Source organism: Diadema antillarum, unplaced genomic scaffold (assembly GCF_040938485.1).
Source record: "Diadema antillarum isolate AM-2024a unplaced genomic scaffold, OU_Dant_1.0 seq00001251_RagTag, whole genome shotgun sequence".
NCBI classification, from domain to species: domain Eukaryota; kingdom Metazoa; phylum Echinodermata; class Echinoidea; order Diadematoida; family Diadematidae; genus Diadema; species Diadema antillarum.
This window is the reverse complement of record NW_027272037.1, coordinates 464,892-485,443: the sequence shown is the minus strand read 5'-3', so window position 1 is coordinate 485,443 and position 20,552 is coordinate 464,892. Positions and strand designations below refer to the sequence as shown.

Genomic DNA, 20,552 nt, shown 5'->3' with positions numbered 1-20,552 from the left:
AACTAGAAAAGCACTCGGAGAGCACAGAAGCCCTCCAAGCAGCTCATTTCCACCCATACACGCATGCTGAAAATCGCCCAATTTGCCAATATAGAAGCCTTTTTGTTACGTCATCAGCTTCCAGCTGCATGGTGCCTCTCCTGAACAGAACATGTCCCTCGGATAGGACATAAAATGGAGGTCCCGTGTATGAGAGAGTCACAACTCATGCACGTAAAAGATCCCGCTTCATTCATCCATCGCAAAGAGCAGGGTGTTTAACCCGGTGAAGTGGTCCCACCTCACATACAACTGGACCCCATGGAAGACCAGCTTAACGTAGCTGAATATGGGCTATCCAGCCATCTTCTTAGATGGAAATAAACAAACAAACAAACAAACAAGCACGCACTGTAGGCTGTAGCGTGCGTATTCAAACCTCGTATATGCGCAGCTTGAACTCCCAAGTTCATGGAATCTCAGTCTGCAAAAAAGATAATAAATCCGCGAGTTCCCCCCCCCCCAAAAAAAAAAAAAAAAAAAAAAAAACATTCCTGGATCACTGCTGAAAGTTAATAATCTGTTTCTTGTGTTATTATCAACTTTTCCTCCAAATATCTTTCAAGTGTGTTCACAACTTTTTGAGTTATTTTGCAAACAGACAAACAAACCAATGCCAATGAAAACGTAACCTCCTGCCCTGGTGGAGGTAATTACAATAAAAGTCGTTAGATAAATCATTTCTTTTGGGTAGGAAAGAGAGTCAAAAGACAATGATTATATTGCAAACCATTATTACTACCTGCCTAGTAGATGAGAGTCGAGCAGTAATTCCAAAATAATTCTCCATCTTCGTGGTGCAAAGTTGGCATCATTTCTTGTGGTGGTTAACTCAGCATGCCACACACTATAGTACATGGCTCATTTTGTGGTTTTGCCAAGTTGGCATTATTTGTGTAAAAAAAAGAAGAAGATCGAAATCCACAAAATGCAGCATGGTAATATTGCTAATACATTGAGTGTACAGAATAACTGGATAGGGCCTGACTGTAAAGTGGGAAAATATATTCTGCGAGATTACAGTTTTTACACTTTGCTAATTTCAGTGACTTTCCTTGTTTCAAACTGTAAGAAAGAGGTTATTTCAGTATCTCCAGAGATATTTGAATGTTCATATATTTGTTGCACGAGTGTGGTAGAGGGCAAAATTTGTGAAAAAATGCTGCACCATGAAGTGGTCCATGTTTTTAGTGCCACGTTATTTGTGTAATGTGCGTGGCCAGACCTACACACAGAACCAAGAATGTACTGTAAAAGTGGACATTTTCGCGGTGTTGAAATTTTCGCGCATTTCGCGCAACCGCAAGCTAGCACGAAAATAAAAGCACGCGAATGTTTTTGCGTGCCACATGTCCCAGTTGTTGATGTCTTGATTCCGCGGAATTAAAAACACGCAAAACTCTTCTTACATGGCCAAGCGCGAAAAATTAGTCCCATGAAAATATCCACTTTTACAGTATTGTGCCTAAGTGTGCATGCCAATATGGTACCCTATCTGAAAACTGCAGCATTCATAATTTGTACTTTGAGAAAGGTGGCTATTGCACTTTACAAATATTCATTGTTATTTCTAACATTATTATTATGGGAAGAAGTACCAGTAGTAATATCATTATTGTTACTATGATTATCATCATTTTTACTGTAATTTTCATCATCATTTCCTGCTCTGGTGTATTGCATCATTAGTTTGATCGAAACTGGCATGCAGGATTTTCTGTGAGGCATACAAAAGTAAAAATGTAACCAGCTTTTTGTTTCTGTGTTGTATGTTTGCCATGATCTCCCATTACAATGGTATGTTTCAAACCAGAGAAGCAGTGTGCCGTAGGGTACAAATATCTGAATTGAAACAGCTGGTGGGTGGGTTTGGAGGGCAGTGGTGTGGTAAACTGCAGATGTGCCTGTTTCACACAGTTAAAAAAAGAAAAAGAAAGAAAAATGCAATGAGCTCCCTGGACCGTGGAATGCTGAATTGCATCCATCTACAGTAGGTCAATTCCATTGTGACTTATGGGACAAAGTGACAATTTTCAGCAATTTCAAACCAGTATTTTGAGAAAATAGTTGCATCAAATGCATTTTTCTCATTTCATGGTTAGATCCATCATATCACAGTTTATGACAACACGATACTTAGTTTGAAAAGTATCATTGCATTACGTACAGCAACGAAAAATTGCTGTCGTGACTTATGGGACATCTGAGGACCACCGTTTTTCACATGGGAAAGTAAGTTCTGAAATATTCTTACACACAGAGTCTCTAGAAAGATATTTTCTTTCCTGAATGTAGCAAAGGGTTGGTGCTTACCCTGAGCCAAGTGGTATGAATATCTACTCATTGGTACAGTAGCAGGATAGGGAAAACCAGTGTGACTGATGGGACACAAAAACGTGACTTATGGGACGCTATCAACTACCACATTTTGAGATTGACAGAATAATATTTACTCATGCCGGAACAAGTTCTAGAACATCATAGAACCAATCTATGACCAAAGAACATTTAGAAAATAAGCCATCTGAGAATTACACAAGCTGTACTATGGTCATAATAGTGTATCAGAAATGATACATAAATTCTGCAAAAATTGGCAATTTTCATGAAAAATGAAGGTTTTTCGGACATAACTCCACTCCACGTTCACCGATGTTCACAAATGAGGTATCAAAATATCCGTTGTGAAAGGCTGCTTTGAGTAAACAATACCAGATCATCTAATTAAGCTTCATTAATCATCTATACTCAATAGTTTGATTTTCATAAAATGCAACCTTTCGGTGGAATTGACCAGTAGCTAATCTAGGAGGAGGAGGAGGAGGAGGAGGAGGTGGAGGAGGATAGGAAGGGGCCTGGATATCCATTTCCCTCTGTATAGTGATGGATGTGGTGTTTCCAATCCCTCATTCCCCCCTCAGGCTCTTCTTTCATGCCATCTCATATTCTATTAAACTCATTTCTTGCCCTCATTGTACTTTCTTTCTGGATTCTGATCCATCTTCCCCTTTCTATCTTCTACCACTATCCCAACCCCCCCCCCCTTTCTCCCACTACACAACGAATGCATACACACACTCAAATGAAGGATGTGTGCAACTTTATAGTTAACTAATTTTTAGGCATATACATTGTACAATGCTGCATTGCAAGACTGATGTGTATTTCAGTTAACCCAGTGACCCTTTGATGTGTGTATGTGTGTGTGTGTGTTTGTGTGTGTGTGTGTGTGTATGTATGTTTGTGTGTACTCTGTACACCAACATTCACCATACACACTTGTAGTTGTTTTTATTAGAACCCTATATTTTTGTTTTGTGAAACTGATTGGAATTGAAAAATGTTCCTTTGAAAATAGATAAAAGACAATAATCAAGTCCACAACATCCCCACCAATTAAACTACATGTAACTTCCTCCAACCCCACCACCACCAGCCCCCCTCCCATTGAATTCCAGACGCATTATCCATTCTCTTCAATTATCTACATGAATAGGCATACTATCTCCACATATTATACACCATTAATTAATTCATGTGTTGGTTTCTCTGTTTTCTTTTTTCCACAGGGACCACCCAAAGACGATCAAGCAGAGAACGCTGAGCGTGTTTGTCGTGTGCGCAGCAGCTCCACTCTTTCTCCTCCTCATCAGCAACGAGGCAACCAGTATACAGGTATCCATTTTCATATGATGAGGGTTTTACATCAGATGGAGATAGGGGGAGGGGGGTTCGGACGTACTTGGTATTTGGCAGGGGTAAGGTTGGCCCCTGTAAGTAGGTGGGACAGGCTTGATTCCATTCTGTCAACTCTGCAAATTTGTTGGGATAGTTCTGTAATTACACATAAATTTAATCATTGTTTCCCTCATCTTAAAAAAGGCAGATGTTCTTGACATTTAAACACAATTCAGTTGTGTGGGTGTACTTCGGTAATTCATCAGATATGCATGTATTTGCATCAAGGCATTAGTTACTAATAAATGCATGTTTAAAATATGTTCTTTCAAAGATATCTAATATCATAGACCCAGAATAGGCTCATAAGTGGGCTGCAAGACAAAAAAGAACATCTGCTCATAAGAAAGTTATCATTATAAAATTAAGGTCAATGAACGTACAAATATATTTGTCACACTTTATGAGCGATTGGATAGTAGATGTGTTTTTTACATTCAAGATGCTGCCCTGCTTTTATGTCCAAGTCAAAATCTTGACTGTATTTGTCACACGATATATGCAATTGGATTGTGAATGCATAGAATAATGCAAGATATTTCTCTACTTTTACATCTGAGTCAGATATCTTTACACCCATCAGGAGATATCATTGTAGTAGCTCTCTTGTTTAAAGCATTGTGGTAGGGGAAGGGGTTTCTAGGAAAGAGAAGGGCTCAGTGAAGCTTTAGTGCCGACAACTTCCTCGATATTTGATTTATCACGCTGTTCTCACTCCCATATTGATCTGCCAGGCACATGCATGTGGCCAGTGTTCATTGCGGGGGAGAAAAAGTAGGAGGAGGAGGATGGGGGATGGGGGAGGGGTGCAGGAGAGGGGCGGAGCGGGACGAAAGGGGAGAAAACGGGAGGAGTGGGTGAAGAAATGAGATGGAGAGAGAGAGGCCGCTGCGAAGACAGCTGTCTCTGCTCGCATTAGACGACGTCCGTATCGGTGAATCAGTCCCCATTACCTGGAGGAGGCACTGCAATCGTACATATTCCAAACATTTGGCTGAAAATGCCATCCGTATGCGGTTACCTGCCGTTCTTTTTATCATTGCTTTCTTGCATATCTCTTGTGTGTGTAAGTAACATCTTCAGCATTCCGACTGGCTTCGCTTTTCTCCCTTCCGTAATATAGTACGGCGCGCAGCGATGAGCGCAGCATTCGAAAGCCGGCTGATCATTCCGAGCCCCATTGACAATTCGACACTAATGTCGTGAGCTCGTTACCGGGGGGGCCTCGCAAACAACCTCTCCAGCTCTTGTCATTGATCCCGTACCGCACGCAATACGAGTCTCCCCTGATGGATTTTATGGCATAATGTTCAGCAGACATAAAAATCGCCCTTGTTACAGGCATCAACAAACTTTTGTCACCAAACACTGCACAGGATAGACATGTTTGGGAATACACTCAAGCCATGAGCCATTAGCTTTTTCGTTCGTTATCGACTTCGATTTTCTTTTCGAATTTTCTGCAGTACTTGCTTGAGTGATGCTGCAGTAACTTAGAACAAGTCATGGTCAAATAGTATACTCATGCTGTACATAAATTGTACCAAAGTATTAAAATCAAGCTGTTTTGCATTTTGGAATTTCACTTTCACAGCTGTTTTCGAGGGGTGCAGTAACCTTTTATCTGTACAAGTCTAGAGTAAAAGGAGGGATACTAATATTTGTTTTTCTGCAGCAGCTTGTTGGTTGGTTCAAAGCTACTAATTGCTGTAAAGTGGGTCATCATCCTTCCATTAATTATGATGAGATGAAAAAAAGTTTCATTGTCATCCACTTTAATATATGATTTCAGTCATATTTCTTCGCTCACTCACTACTGTAGAACCAGAAATTTTTGTTTCCATCTTAGTTTTGCGAATTTATGAGAGCCAAGATTCATGAGTTTAAAATGCACACAAAAGTTCTTGTTAACACTGCATTGAAAGCCAGTGGCAATTCATGAAAATATCATGTTGCGAAAGCCGATTGTTCCAATATAGCGAAAATTTCATGCCGTGAATATTTCTGATTTTATTCTCCTCTCTGTTTGTATACGTTTCTAAGTATGTACGTTGAGTTTGTGAATTCCTGTGCGTTTTTGCTTCCCCTGAGCCATTCAAGAATGGTAAAGCATTCTGATATTGTAGAATCATCACCTCACATACAAATGTTTTTCTTCCCTTAAACTGTTTTTTCAGGGTTGGACATTATGCGAACATCTTGGTGTCAGGACACCCGGCCTCCTAGCCGCTCTGACAGTGCCACTAGTACTGACGATGGTAAGGCGCAACCTCATTTGCCATACTATTTCTCTGTAATGTGTAACTGCTGAAGCCCCCCCCCCCCCCCCCCCCCCCCCCCCCCCGAGTAGGAGGTGGGGATGGGGGGTGGGTAACACATTAAAAAAGTATATTACCCTTCACTGTGTCTTCAACTTGCAGAAGCTGCTGTTGAAGATTTATGCATTTCGCCTTCGTAAACTACTTTCCTATCCAATTAATTCTTGGTTTCTGAGGTAAGAAGTTTTGTTATTGGCAGTTACCTTTTCTCCTTTTTTTTTGCTGGGATTATTTATGGCTAGTACGGTGTTGTAGGCTAGTGAAGACTGCTGTGTGTAGCTGACCTCACAGCAATGTTTATGTGATGGATGTAGATCCATATTAAAGGAAAACTCTACAGTAGGCGTGTATTAAAATTCGGCTGAACAGAATGAAGTCAAGCTACTGTAGCAAAACAGTGAAAATGTCATTAAACTTCGACAAATAGAATCAATTTGGTGGAAAGTTCACTGAACAGTGACATAGATGGGTCACAACCTCTTTTGCAAATTAGATGCAGTGATGACTCAATTTGAACATGGAGTGGCTTTTCTCATGTAACCCTTTTTGTGCCAGGGACTTTGGACAGTGTGTGTAACACTATGAGCCTTTGGTGCCAATCAGCACTAAGAGTCCGCAAAGGGTTAAATGGTGGGTGGAGGTCCACATGAAGATCTTGGGTAGATATTATGATGAAATTCTTCTAAATTATATAGGTGTAAAACCAAAAACACAGTGAGATGAAAGAAGTGCTTCAGTTAATCCAGGGAGGTAGGAAGAGAAAGTACATTGTGAGAAGGAAATATGTTTCTTCTTTTTAGTGATGGTGATTTCTGTAATCTGATTGGTCTGTCAACCATGCAATATATCCCATACTACGTGAATGAGGTCATTGCCCCCATTGTATTTTGTGTTTTGCATTGTTGATGTTGTTCATTTGCGCACATCACAGCTGCGTCCACATGAACAGTTGCAATTTACTACTAGCTAGCAGCACTGTACTTCAGCATTTACTGGTAGGTTATATGAAAGAAAGACAAGGCAGAAGAGGCAACGGCCAGGCCAAAGTTTCTGAAATATAAATTTGGGATCTATGTTTTTGTAGAAAATTTACCAATGAGAGTACCGGTACACAGTTTAACGAGTGAATTGTTGTACCATGCTTGTTCTGATGTAGCACAGGAAATATCTATGATCTGGTACCATATCCCATTCAAGGAGGAATGGAATATGGCACCAAACTATAGATATTTTGTGTATTATGTAAACAAGCAGGGGAAACTAAATGCAGGGAATAATTTTCCTGGTATCGCATCGCAATTTGCTATGCATTTTTACACCACTGCTACACAAACTAACTTTTGTGTAGCAGTTTTCTTCCATAGAAGTGTACAGGATACCATTTGAAATATTGTACATCAGCTGAAATTGCTAATCAAATTTGAGTTGGAAAATTATTCCCTGAAATGGTATCATCTTTGTGCTTTATGAGCTTCACTGAGTTGAGAGCGAGGAATAGAGCGTGCATGCAATAAGTCCTGGCCCATCCTAGGACTGACTTCCAGGGGATATGGGGATTCATGCAAGAAAAAACATCTTTCACTTTCGGTCGTCCTGGAGTGAGGGTCTTTTATCAACAGCCTCATTACTGCCACATCAAACGGCCATTAGTTATGCACGAATTAAGTTGCCTCGGTATTGAGAGTGAGAGAGAACTGACATTATTGGCAACACTTTTAAAGCTGTTCCTCCAGCAATTCTCGGAGAGCCTCCAATGCCCCCAATCAAGATTCTTTGTGCCTGTTGACAGACAAAGGACAGAATGATAATCAGCCTGTGTGAAAGCAGTCAAGCGTTGCGCGTTTCCCCTTGCCACGGTCAACTGCATGTGTCATCGAACAATGCAAAATATCAATCGGACAGGAGGTATGAATAGAGCGTGTGCTGATGGGCTCAGAAATTCTTTTGTTATACACCAGAAGAACACCCAGATGGGGACAGCGAAAGTCAAATTCTAGTGAGCTCAGCCTTGATGACTATGTGCATCTTCATACGAGTTTTATAGCAAAACAGGCACACTGCTATGTTGGAAAAAGGACAAATTAGACAAAAATACACACAGTTTTGATACAGAAAAAGAACAAATACTGATTGGAGAAAACTGTGATCTTTCTATCAAAGTCACTCTTCTGGTTGGCATAATGCAAATAAACATGAATTTAGGCCATGAATGTAGACACTCTTGTCTACATTTCGGGAACCTGGCATACCAGGTTGCTGTAAGGAATGGTTTAATTTTTGATTTCTCCTCGATGCAAATGGCTGGAGAAAGTTACAAATAAAGCCCTGCAGTGTATGGCTTAGGTGACATTTCTGTTATTGATGGTGGGGACAAGAACCTATTAAAATGGATTGGAAAATTTAATTTTAGCAACCATCCTGCCTGACTGAATTTGAATAAAAATCTTGAATTGATTTTTGCTGATATAGACCCAGGTATGTATGATATATCATTGCTGTGGGCAGTACATGATACTGTGAGCTCCTTCCAGTATTAAACAATCCAATTGAAGCTGGATAGAACATACATGCACACGCACACACAAATCTATCAGCATTTCTTTTTATACTAATGGATTTTACCAGACTAGCCCTGGGCACACATGGAAATGTTAAAGCTGGAGACCAAATTGTTTTATTTTGCACTCTTTCAATGTTGCAGGAGATTGGCAGATTGTTTGTCACATCCATTGGCACATTGTGCATTATTTGTTGTATAAAATGCTTACTTAGACCCTGGTCATTTTATGAAACACCCAGTGACTATGTCACAGTAATATTAACATACATTTACAATGTAGTTTATACTAGTAGTGATACTTACTGCTACGCAATGGATGTGATTTCTACAAATTAGTAGTAAATTCAAGATCAGTATGTTTTATACCTTAGTATTAGTGCATTTAATGCAAAGTAGCCAGCACAGTTACAAAGTCTATAAATGCAAATTTGGGTGTTGTGTAAAAGATAAGAATAGGGGAGAACAAGTAGTGAGTATCTACCCCTTTTTCCCAAGAACACCCCTCCCCCTCAAATAATAGGCAGCTGGCGTGTGTGAGTTCTGTCGTGAATAGTTACCCCATTTCTGTCGAATGGGCGATGAAATTGGCTGATTCATTACAAACATCTCCAGTGCGTAATCATTCAGCAGGCTTTTCCTACCCCCCCCTCCCCATCCCCCAAAGACTGTGACATTACCCTTTCTTATCGCAGTGGGGCGGAATCAATCAATGCAGCATTCGTGTAGTCGTTCGCAGTGGTGTGGATGCTTGCCAATTTTTTTAACCACCACCACCACCTAAAAAACAACAAAAACAGTTGCACATCAACAAGAGACACATAATGTGTGAGAAGAAGAGTGAGAAGACTGGAAGTCAGGTTGCAAACGAAAAAGTAAGACTAGACATGTGAGGCTGGAATGTGTTGATTTGTAAAGTCTAGATAAAGATTGTGATATACATCCTTGTTGTATCCCCTGTTGCATGTATCGGTGGATACTTCGGATCTATTTTTTATTTTAGAGATAAACTATCTGGAAGTCAAATAGCTGTATAGCGAGGTGCCTGCACCTCGTCAGGGGCCCGAATACCTTCACCCCGCTTAAAATTGTTACAAGCGCGCTAAACAAAAATCAGCACACAACTATTTCAAATCGTTCGCGTTTGGCGACGATAGCTGCGAATTTTCGATATCGATCTGTGAACTTGTCATTCCATTGGAATCTTCAGCATTTTCCCTGTATGTGAGTGGGATTTCATAGAATTTCAGTGGCGAAATGTGATTCAAATATGCACAAACATTAACTATGACGAGGTGCGGGTCACCTAAGTATACATATTATTCTCTATTTGAAATATTCAGATATATGCTGATTAATTTGGTTATGATTGTAGAATATTACAGAATATCAGTTTTTATCAGCCATTTTTTTTTTTAATACCTTTGCCCTGGAGGATGCAGGAAGCATTATTTTGTTTTTATGTTGTTGCTGCTTTCGTTGTTGTTTTTTTTTCAAATAAGTTATTGATATTATGACAAAATCTGTAGATTTTTCACTGTGTGTGGCCAATTCAAATACATGTGTGCTGATCAATTTCAGATCTTTGTACAATTGAGGGGGTCGATGCAATATAGTGCTAACCCACACTTTTGTCAAAATTGAGTTACATACATTTTCATAATCCTTATCCTTCATTCTAACCTCCGTGAAAATATCATATTTAAATTCAACCAATAAGATGGTAAAAAGTGCATGCATTCATATTTTATTAATTTACAATGTATGGACTTTCCAAACATTCAACAGCAATTATCTCAAAATGACTATTGTGTGGGTTAGCACTATATTGCACCGACCCCCTCAATTGTATCATATGCGTGGGCTGCCATGTGAAATGACAGTCACATTCATCATGACAGGTTGGATTAAAAAAAAAGAAGATAAATTTAGTCAGTAAAAAGACAGAATTTAATGAAAATGAAAAAGTAGTAAAAATCAAGTGCTTCTGTATGTGTGTATGTAGCTGTATGAACCACAGTATTAATACAAATTCAATGTGTGCTGTAATTGTTTTGATGCTTGAGGATTTTTTTTTTTTTAGAGAGAGAAAAAAAAAGTAATCAGAACCATGTGCTATCATAACACAACATTAGCTCACTACGGTGTGTGAGTATACCATCATGGAAATTAGAGTGCCTGCTAAAGAACAAGGAAAAAATGTCTTCAGCCTTAAAGGGACTGCACAGTTCTGGTTGAGGTAAGGATTCATGTTTTGAACATTCCTAAGTGAGATAATGAAAAGCCTCTTATGAAATATGAAAGAGCATGTAATTTTAAGAAGGATTCAACGTTTATTTGATGAAAATTGGTTTTCAAATGGCTGAGATATCCAAAAAAGTGCTAATAATAAAAGGCGACATGCCCCAACTTTATTAGTATCTCTTTGTTTCACCTTGTTTTTTGATATCTCAGCCATTTCAAAACCGATTTTCATCGAATAAACTTTTGATACCCCTTAGAACTGCATGGTCTTTCACATCTCATAGAGTGGTTTCTGAATATCTCACAAAATGTTAAAAGCTAAATCTTCACCTGGACCAGAACTGTACACACCCTTTAAATCAAGGCTATGTGCAAAGTCCTATTATTGGATGGTATTCTCAATTCAGTGTAATGTGATTCAGTCTACGTATTTCTATCCAGTATCAAATTATCTTTTTTTTTCTTTTTTTTTTCTTTTTTTTTTTTTTGGGGGGGGGGTATAATCTGTTCACATGCAGGAGTTCAGTCAACAGACAAAGTAAAGGGTACATAATAAGGTGCAAGAAAACAAAAATATCAAATGCAGTAATTACAGCAAGAATCAATACAAAACTCAGATGTCTTTGATGAGTCAGACATTTCACGTCTTTCTGATCAATTTTGGTCAAATTTCTTTCGTGAAAGTGTTGAAAATAGCAGTACAAACTGATAACACAATACACATTCAGTGATTGATTTAGGCCATTTTCTGTGCCGCAGAAAGATGTATTTTTGTTCATTCAAAATACAGCAAGGTATACATCGTAGTTACAATGTGCCATAATCAAGATATGTTTTAAAGAAATAGAAAACAAAAGAAGATTTGTCACAGAAATAAAATTCTTATAGTGGTTATTTTTTTGTTTTGTTTTTTTGTTAGTAATTTGATTTCTTCTTTGATTTCCAGGTACTATTCTCAGGTCCACTGTATATGCTGTATCTGGAGGGAACACATGAAGTATCAATAGGTAAGCTCTTAACCTTGTGTGATTATTGTGTCTTTCAAACAAATGTAATAACCTGCTGATCTTTTTTCCTTCTCGCTCTCCAAAAAAAAAAATGTATCATTGGTTTGTACAAAGCCTTCTATGACATTGTGATAATAGCTTCAAAGCCTCTCATCCTCAACCCCGCTAAAGGGGGAATTTGTTTTTTGGAATACTGTTTTTTGTTTTTTTTCCCAAAATGGAAAATACTGTTTTTCTCAAATTGATTACTACTCATGTCTATTGCAAGAAGGGGGAAATTACTTTTTTTTCCACCAAAAATCAGCCTTTTCAGCCCTCAGAATTAACAGAAACTTCACAAATTCATAATTTTAGATTGGATGGTCCCATTTTCGTCAGATTTCACTAATATGTACATTGTACCGGTACTACCAATATGCCTGCATTCACTAAATCCAGATACATGTATATTTGTTGTGGATTTGTCTAGAGTATTGTAAATAAAGTTGCATTATATTTTTGCATTACATCATGACAATAAACGGTTTCTGTGACTATTGAAATTGAGATGGAGGGTGGAGGGTGGGGAGGGGGATACATACAGACAAAGCCGAACAGGTTCTTCAATTTCATGAACACTGCTGAGAATCTGCTGAATTTTGATTGAAATTACCAGTGTGCTACTATTTCCCCAATACTGTTGTGGGCTGCTGGTTAACAAGAAAAAAATGGCATTTGTGCGTAAACAATTTGTGTGAGCACACTTCACTTGTGCCGTATCAGCTCAAAAGCAATCTCGCGTAAATGTATCGAATACTCACCATGGCAGCACATTGTCGTAGTACGCTGAGTGCGAGGGGTAACCCACTTCTGAGAATGATAGTTATCATGAGGAGAAAAAAAAAAGTCGGAATGACATGATCAATTGCAAGTGATTGCCCTCGGTTTAGCTTGAGGACTAGTCTTAGTTCAAGACCGATACATAATTGTAGATTTGTAGAACTAAACTTTTCTGCCACCCTTCTGTCATCAAAAAAAAAAAAGAACAAAGAAAAAGAAAGGAGCATGCCCTCACACTCTGTGAAGTTTTGTCGCACCATGAGATTAATGAGGCAAAACTTCCAACCATCATCCAGTTGTGATGTGATTTTGCTGTAGAAATGACCATCTTGTCCTCATTAAATTTGCAACATTGAATTATCCTGCATATCCTGTATTGGGAAAATATAAGGTGGAACATTTTTAATAGATTCATTACAGCTACTCAATATCAGGGAAGAATTAAAGGGATAGTATAGCGTTGGTGGAGATTTGGATTAGGCTTTTAACTTTTTGCGAGATACCAAGAAACTACTTATAAATGAAATAATAAAGAGCATACCATTCAAGAGGAATTCAAAGTGCATTACCGGTAGATAAAAATCGCTTTTGAAATGGCTGAGATATCCAAACACAAGGTAAAACAAAGCAATCCTAATAAAAGGCAGGTCCTACCTTTTATTAGGATTGCTCTGTTTTGGATATCTCAGCCATTCCAAAACCAATTTTCATCAAATAAACATTGAATCCCTCTTGGAATTACATTCTCTTTCATATTCAATGAGAGGTTTCTCATTATCTCGCCAAAAAAAAAATGTTAGAAACTTAAAATTAGGTCTCAACCAAAGCTATACAATCCCTTTAAAATCTGTTGCCAATTTAAGAAGCAGCAATAGATTTAAGGATTAAAAGGGTCTAAATATTTCTCCGACCAAAATGAACAACAACATATCAACCAAGTATGGCTTACCCGGTATATGAAATTTGTCATTCTACCCCACGAAATACTAGCAATGAATGATAGTGATTACAGTAGAAAGATGCCGCTGCTCTTGATGGGTTAAATGATTGTATCAGAGCGCAAAACTGAATTTCTAACTCCCCTCTGAGGTCTGCACTTAGGGAGTGCTCCCATCTTCCCCCAGAAAGATGGAGGTGGCATTCAAAGTCTCAGAACAAACTTTTTCAAGCTCTGGCTCCCACGTTATCCTTCTGTCAGTTCTCCCCACTAGTGGGAGATGAAAAGCCAGCATACTGGTCTTTTTTTCTTCCATATCTATATCAATTGTTATTGACATTTATGTAGTGATATTCAAATTGTAACAAATATTTATCTTGATATACAAGTATCTCTTCTGCAGCATCACTAAAACTGTTTACGCAGCTTTTTTGTTCTTTTCGGATGTATGGGGGTGGGGGAAAGGCTTCGGATGTCCTCTACTTTCGATTTCAAAGAGAGAGGAGTGAATGAGAAAAGGCTTTCCTCTTGTGTGACTGGTCTGTCTCGGCGTGATGACAGTGTCGACTGGAAGAATGCGTTGAGAAAACTACGGAGTAAAGATGCCCTTTTGAAAGTAGGACACTTAATCGCAGCCTTCACGTGTATCGTTGCTATCAAGATGGGAGACGAGACGTTGATTAATGGAGCGATATCTCGAATGACGAGTGTGGGAGAGATTTCATTTCATTAAGTACTCTGTGATGTGTTTCTGTTATCGTTACTCTTGACTCGTCCAATTTGTGATACGTTGAATGTCGTCTTACTGTGCGTATTTCTTTCTCTTTTTTGTGCCTTTTTGTCTCGTTTTCTTTTGCAGCTGACAAAGGTGCCTTTTCTTCCCTGTGGAACAACAACCACACGCGAATGCTGTGGCTACGAAATTATTTGATTGTGAGTATGATCGCGCATGACAACGACAGTCGGTATGATTTGTGGTCCTTACCGGTGCTGCTTTTCTTGTTTTATCGTTAAAAAAAAAATGATTACCCACTCTGTCTCGATTTCTCCGTCTCTGTCGCTCCGTCTCCTTTTTTCTGTCGCTCTCCCTTTTTTGTCGTCTTTTGTGGCGGCAGAGGCAAATTCCTTCCACCGATTTCATGCTCACTTTTTCCTCCTCCCCTCCCAATCTGTCTCCGTCACTCTCTACCCATCGCATTTCTTCCCCTCTCTCGGTCTCCCGTATACCCCTCCCCCCTCCTCTTCTCTATTTCTCTCTCACTTTTTGTCTTAGAGTATGAATTTTCTCTGCTTATGCAAGCCTTCCATTAAAGTCACAGATAAACCACCTTAACTCCAGAAGTGCTTAATCAAAGCATGCCTGGCATAACCATCTACATTATAATGTAGAAGGCACTCTCTTAAAGCATGCCCTGTGGCTAGTATTAGGCTATCAGTGATGTAACTTCCATTTTATGCAAATATGTCTTTCAACCATTGCCTTGACTCATTGAAATCCATGGCGTGGGTTTGAAGTCTGTGACTTCTTTGTTTGATTGTTTGTGTGTTTGTTGCTTCTTAATGAGCAAGGCTTTTTTGAATAAGTATTGCAATCTTTTCCCATGGGTTTGGCAGTAAAGCAGCTCAGATTAACTTTGGTGAAAATCCGAGCAGTGTAGTGCATGCCCGAGAGTGGCATTCCCACCTGGCAGATGTGTATGGTTTGCATTTAGAGGGAAAATTGTTACCACAAAATGAGGAAAAAACAAACAAACAAGGAATCAAAGCAAAAACAATAGCAAGTGAGAAGGGGAGAAATATAAGCAATGAAAACTAGCTGTGTGGGTGCAGTTTTGAATCCTGGAAAGATGAGAAGCTTTCACTTTGATCATATTTTGTCTCTATGTGTGAGGGAGGACGACCTTGTCTGAGATTAAAGGGATGGTATAGTATTGGTGGAGATGAGGATTGGCTTTTTAACTTTTAACTTTAAGTAAGGATTAACTAGGTGGACCCATTTCACCTGTATTGGGTCCTCACGTAAAATCAAGGGGTGCGACCTTTTGTTGGTTTTGTGATGCACAGTCACATAGATAATGTCCGCGAACAGCTGATGACTTCACAGGAGTGCTCCTGTTCTCAATAGATTCGCACACAGCAATCACCAGGAGAGAAGTCATTTTTTCATTGTCTCAGTTATTTCAGTCTGTGAGTTTGTAATGGAAGGCCTTTCTGCCGATATGGGATTTGCTTGCATTCTGCCTCCACGGTTTGGGATGTATAATTGCCTCTGCCACGGGGAAGGGGCACATATTACATTTGGTTGTGTATGGTTCATCCTGTATATGACAAAAGCTATTTGTGAGTTTATATTGGAATGCCACTGCAGTGTTTACAAAATCTTGCTATGGCCAGTGTTTTACATAAGTCTGTACATTGGGGATGAGATTATGATACTGATTCAGTGCTTTTTATAGGGAGAGCCCAAGCAGATAATCAGTTTTGAGATTTTTGGGATGGATGCTTGCTTTGTTTATTGAGATTGCTGAGGAGACTAAAGTAGTATTTTGATGCCAAATTAGCTACAAATGTAACAGTTGGTGTAAATCAGGGAGATGGGAAGGTGGGGGGGTTCTTCATTCTGAATCTCAAGAATATTTCATAATCTTAATTTTCTTTCTTCCTCGAGTGATATTGTGCCTTTTAAATACATAGGTAGGTTTAGTTTTCCATTCTGTCCTTGATTATGCTGTTCTTTCTTTCTTCCGCAAGGAGTTGTTCCTTTGAAGTTTTAGAACTAAAAAGCACTGAGAAACAAAAAATGAAAGGGCCAATCACATTGTCAATTGGTAATGAACTCTGCATGTATGTGGGATGCAATGAGTAAAATTGCCCAGTAGGACACCTGTGCAAATGAGCAGCCTTCGGGCAGCATGGACTTAACCCGTTGAGGACGAGTCCCGAGTACACTTGGGCAAGTGTCTATGGGAAATGTGTGTTGTAGCAAAATCAGCCCGTCCTCAACGGGTTAAAATTGCTTGTGATATGTCTTTTTAAGAGACAGCCGCCTTTCCTCATTGGTTTTTCCATGCAGGCTCCATTTACTGAAGAGTTTGTATTCCGAGCATGTATGCTACCCCTCCTTGTGCCTTGCTTCGGCTGTCCGACAGCCGTCATCGTGTGCCCATTATTCTTCGGTGTAGGTGAGTTTCTCCACCGACAAAGCCTCGTTTTGGAGTATAATACCAAAGTGTTGTTTATATATATGTGTTGATGAATTAATCTGTGTGTGGGTTTCAATGCCTGTGCCCTCTTTTTCTTTGCTGTTCATGCAGTCGTGTGTGTGTGTGTGTTTGTGTTTGTGTTTGTGTGTCAGTTTATGGGGGGGGGGTATGTGCATGTGTTTGTGTGTGTGTGTGGAGGGGGGGGGGGGAAATATCCTCTACATTGGCTTGTTTGAGTACAGAAACTCACTGGAGAGGTCATACTGAAAAGCCTAAGTAGGCAATGTTCCTCCATAGATCAATGTTCTGCGTAACTGTGCATTTGCTCTGTGTGTGTGTATGTGTGTGTGTGTGTGTGTGTGTGCATATTTTTGATTGTGTTTAGTGTTTTTGTTTGTTTTTTGCTTTGTTCCTTTTAAAGTGGTATTGCCATATAATGTACATTTCTCACACATAGGTGAATTATCAGTAAAGGAAAACTTATCTCCACAGAGATAAATGTTTTGAAGAAGGCAGTGACACAAAAGGAATAGATTTGTGAGAATTTGATTGAATTCAGACTTTGGCTACCATCTAAAAGTTTCAACAGTTTGAACTTGAGTATTATTCGAAAGTCATTATCATCACAGTCAACTCAAAATAGATATAAATATCAATAATGCAAATCTTTATGGGGATTTCAACAACAAATACAAGGAAATGGTGTACTAAGAGAACATGAAGGCCTTGTTAGAAATCTTGACTGTTTCCCTGCAGTAGTAGTACAGGTAATAACATGGGGATCCCATGAAGAAAAGTTATGAGAAGTCCTACACTGTTGTGTGGCCAGTCCATGCACTGTTCCAATGAGTTGCCTTTTCCTATGACTTACTGGTGATGATGTTCAAAAGTCCGCTGAAGTCTATTGAAAGACTCTGTTTGATTTTACTCAAAATTTCACCGGTCATTTGCCTTTGATTTCGTATTTCCATTCAACTCATTACTCGCCAATGCGTGAAGATGATTTGGAGATTCCTTGATAGGAGGGAATGGGTTAAAAAATATATCTATATATATTTATATCGCTGAGGATGCTTTCTAAGTTAACCCGCTCTGTGCCAGGGACTCTAAATGGAGTATACTGTACGAGCTGAAATTTTCGCGGTGGTTTTATTTTCGCGAATTTCGCGAATCGCCTTTGAACCGTGAAAATATCAACACGCGTAAATAAAAACGCGCGAATAACAAAGTTCAGTTACACCCTCGCAACCACGAAATTAACAACACGCGAAAATGTCCTCCATGTAGCCATTCGCGAAAATATCTGTACGCGAAAATTTCAGCTCATATAGTACAACGCTATGGTGTTTTCTATGCCAATCGGCCCTCACAGGATTGATTGGTAGCTTTCTTACAGCTTCCATGCATAGAGTCCATTGGTATAAAAGTTATGTACAGAGTCTGCTACCTACATTGCCATCATGCCTCTTATACTTATAACAATGCATGCAGGGTGGTTTACTACAGTTGACGATTGCTGCAACTGATTGACAAATTGCCCTCCATGGACGAAAATAAACACCGACTATTCAGTTTGTTAGTAGTAGCCATCATGAAAAATATTGTGGTCATACCATGGATCTACAGTAGGTCCATGGTCATACATACTTTGGTTGGACTCAAACGACTGACCCCCCTGATTCCTAGACAGGCATCATATCCACTAGACTACCGTGCTTTCGCCCGATAGCCAGTGATGGTTCTTATCCCGTGTAGCAGCGGGTACTGCATATTTATATTCAAATTAACAATTCTTGCATTAAGTTGTTGTGTGCCCATGATTTTTGTCATGGTTACTGTTAAAATGCTAAATTATCGCTGTGTATTTACATCAATGAAGGGCATATTGTCAATCACTTGAAATCGAAAAAAAAAAAAAAAACTTGACACACGAATCATTCCTTTAAAGGTGCATAGTCCCGGTGGTAGTGTAGAGGGCACTGTTGATGATACAGCCGATCACCGTTAGCATTGATACGAAGATTGCCGAAGTTGAACTGTCATCAAGAGTAAAGCGTGTAGGTGTTGCTAGGTAACGTTGCCTTCGTTGTCTTCTCTGCGCATCACGCAGTCAGTAGTAATGCCAGGGTGCGTGCATATATGCTTCTTAGTATGACATCACAAAAGAAGTTTGCTAAAGCTGCCGTCCCCCTCAGCTGAATCATGAGCCGAACTGTGATCGGACTTCTTTTGGACTCGGGGAAATGGGTCAAAGCGTATAAGTGCTAAAGAGGAGTCGATAGCGTAGGTCTCTAGATATAGGAAACTTGCGCTGTGCGCCCGCGTACAAATTGGACTAAACCACCGGGACTATGTGCCTTTAAGTTGGTGATTGGTTTCTCAGTTCTGTGGGTGTCCCCTGTTTCTCATAAATGTATTGGTATCTGGCTCAGCCTTTCCTCCCATGTCATGGATCACCCTGCTTCTATTTGCAGCTCATATACACCACATCATTGAGCGGTTAAGATTCGGCATGGAACCTCTATCAGCGATTATTCTAACAGCATGTGAGTATGTGTTTATTTCTCCACTGTGAAAATGACATACAAAACAAAACGAAACAAACACACAAAATTTGCAAAAAAAGAGAAAGAAATATAAATGACTAAATGCTCACTTCAGGTGTGTGAAAAAAATACTCCTTGGCGTATTGCACAATACCTTGAAGGGGAATTCCAACTCAGTTAAAAGTTAGACTTATAAGAAATAATAGAATTTTACAAGGATAGCGGTGAAAATTCAAATAAAAATGTTATAGAAATTAGAGAAATTATAAGTTTTGTTAATTTACAGTAGAAAGTTCTTGAAGAATCATTGTGAATATGGAAATTATCAAGCTGATCAGATCATCCATTACTTCACAATTTTCCTTGACTTGTGTGATTTTTTGCTGAAAATTCAATTCATCTGCTACAAAAGTATCACACATAAATGTTATTCCTTTGCTGAATAACTTTGAAACGATAATTAGTTACATACAATCAGATTTTAGACTGAGGCATTGCATTTGAGCAAAGTAAAGATAAAAAAGAGAAATTTCCAGATTTTATGTACGTGCCACATGGCAAGTTGTGAAGTTATGACATGATCAAACCCACCCGTTTCCATATTCATATTGACTTTTCAAAACAGTCTTGGGAAAATAAGCAAAACTTAAATGTTCACAACTTAATATGAAATGCAATTTTGCACTGTTGTGCTTGTAAAATTTCACTTTTTCCTGTCAGACTAAACCTCAAACTGGTCTATGTCTTGTACAATATCCCTTTAGAGACACTGTGTGTTGTGTGTGCATTATCCATCCATGAATGTTCAAAAAAGGCGAGGTTTGACCTTTGTTTTCATTATTTTTGAATTGCTGTATCGGTGATGCGATACACTCCCTGAGCGAAGCTGTCAAGAAAGCAAAAATGTGATTGCCCCAGCGATGTATGTCATCAGAGTTTTGTGTGAAAATTTTTGACCTTTTGAGCGGAGTTTCTTTCTCAACATTTGGAAAGGGCTGAGGGCAGGACTTACGTCAGGATTTCATGCTTACATGCCAGTCAGACTATTAGAAGCCATATGACTTAGTACGCTCTTGCCTGTAAGTGATTTCAGTAATCTAGTTCCTATCCATCACGTAATCTGTTGGATGAAAAATGGGCCATT

The 20,552-nt window shown here is 39.1% G+C and overlaps 1 protein-coding gene across 1 annotated transcript in view; it reads left to right on the top strand.

Annotated features, from left to right (window-relative positions):
- The window catches only part of LOC139745307 (CAAX prenyl protease 2-like), a 44,948-nt gene that overhangs the window by 22,374 nt on the left and 2,022 nt on the right, over window positions 1-20,552 (top strand). Inside the window, exons 2-7 of the mRNA XM_071655704.1 lie at window positions 3,609-3,714; window positions 5,955-6,035; window positions 11,843-11,903; window positions 14,519-14,592; window positions 16,733-16,841; window positions 19,337-19,408. Coding sequence (XP_071511805.1) covers window positions 3,609-3,714; window positions 5,955-6,035; window positions 11,843-11,903; window positions 14,519-14,592; window positions 16,733-16,841; window positions 19,337-19,408 — 503 coding nt within the window. The remainder of the gene's footprint in view (window positions 1-3,608; window positions 3,715-5,954; window positions 6,036-11,842; window positions 11,904-14,518; window positions 14,593-16,732; window positions 16,842-19,336; window positions 19,409-20,552) is intronic.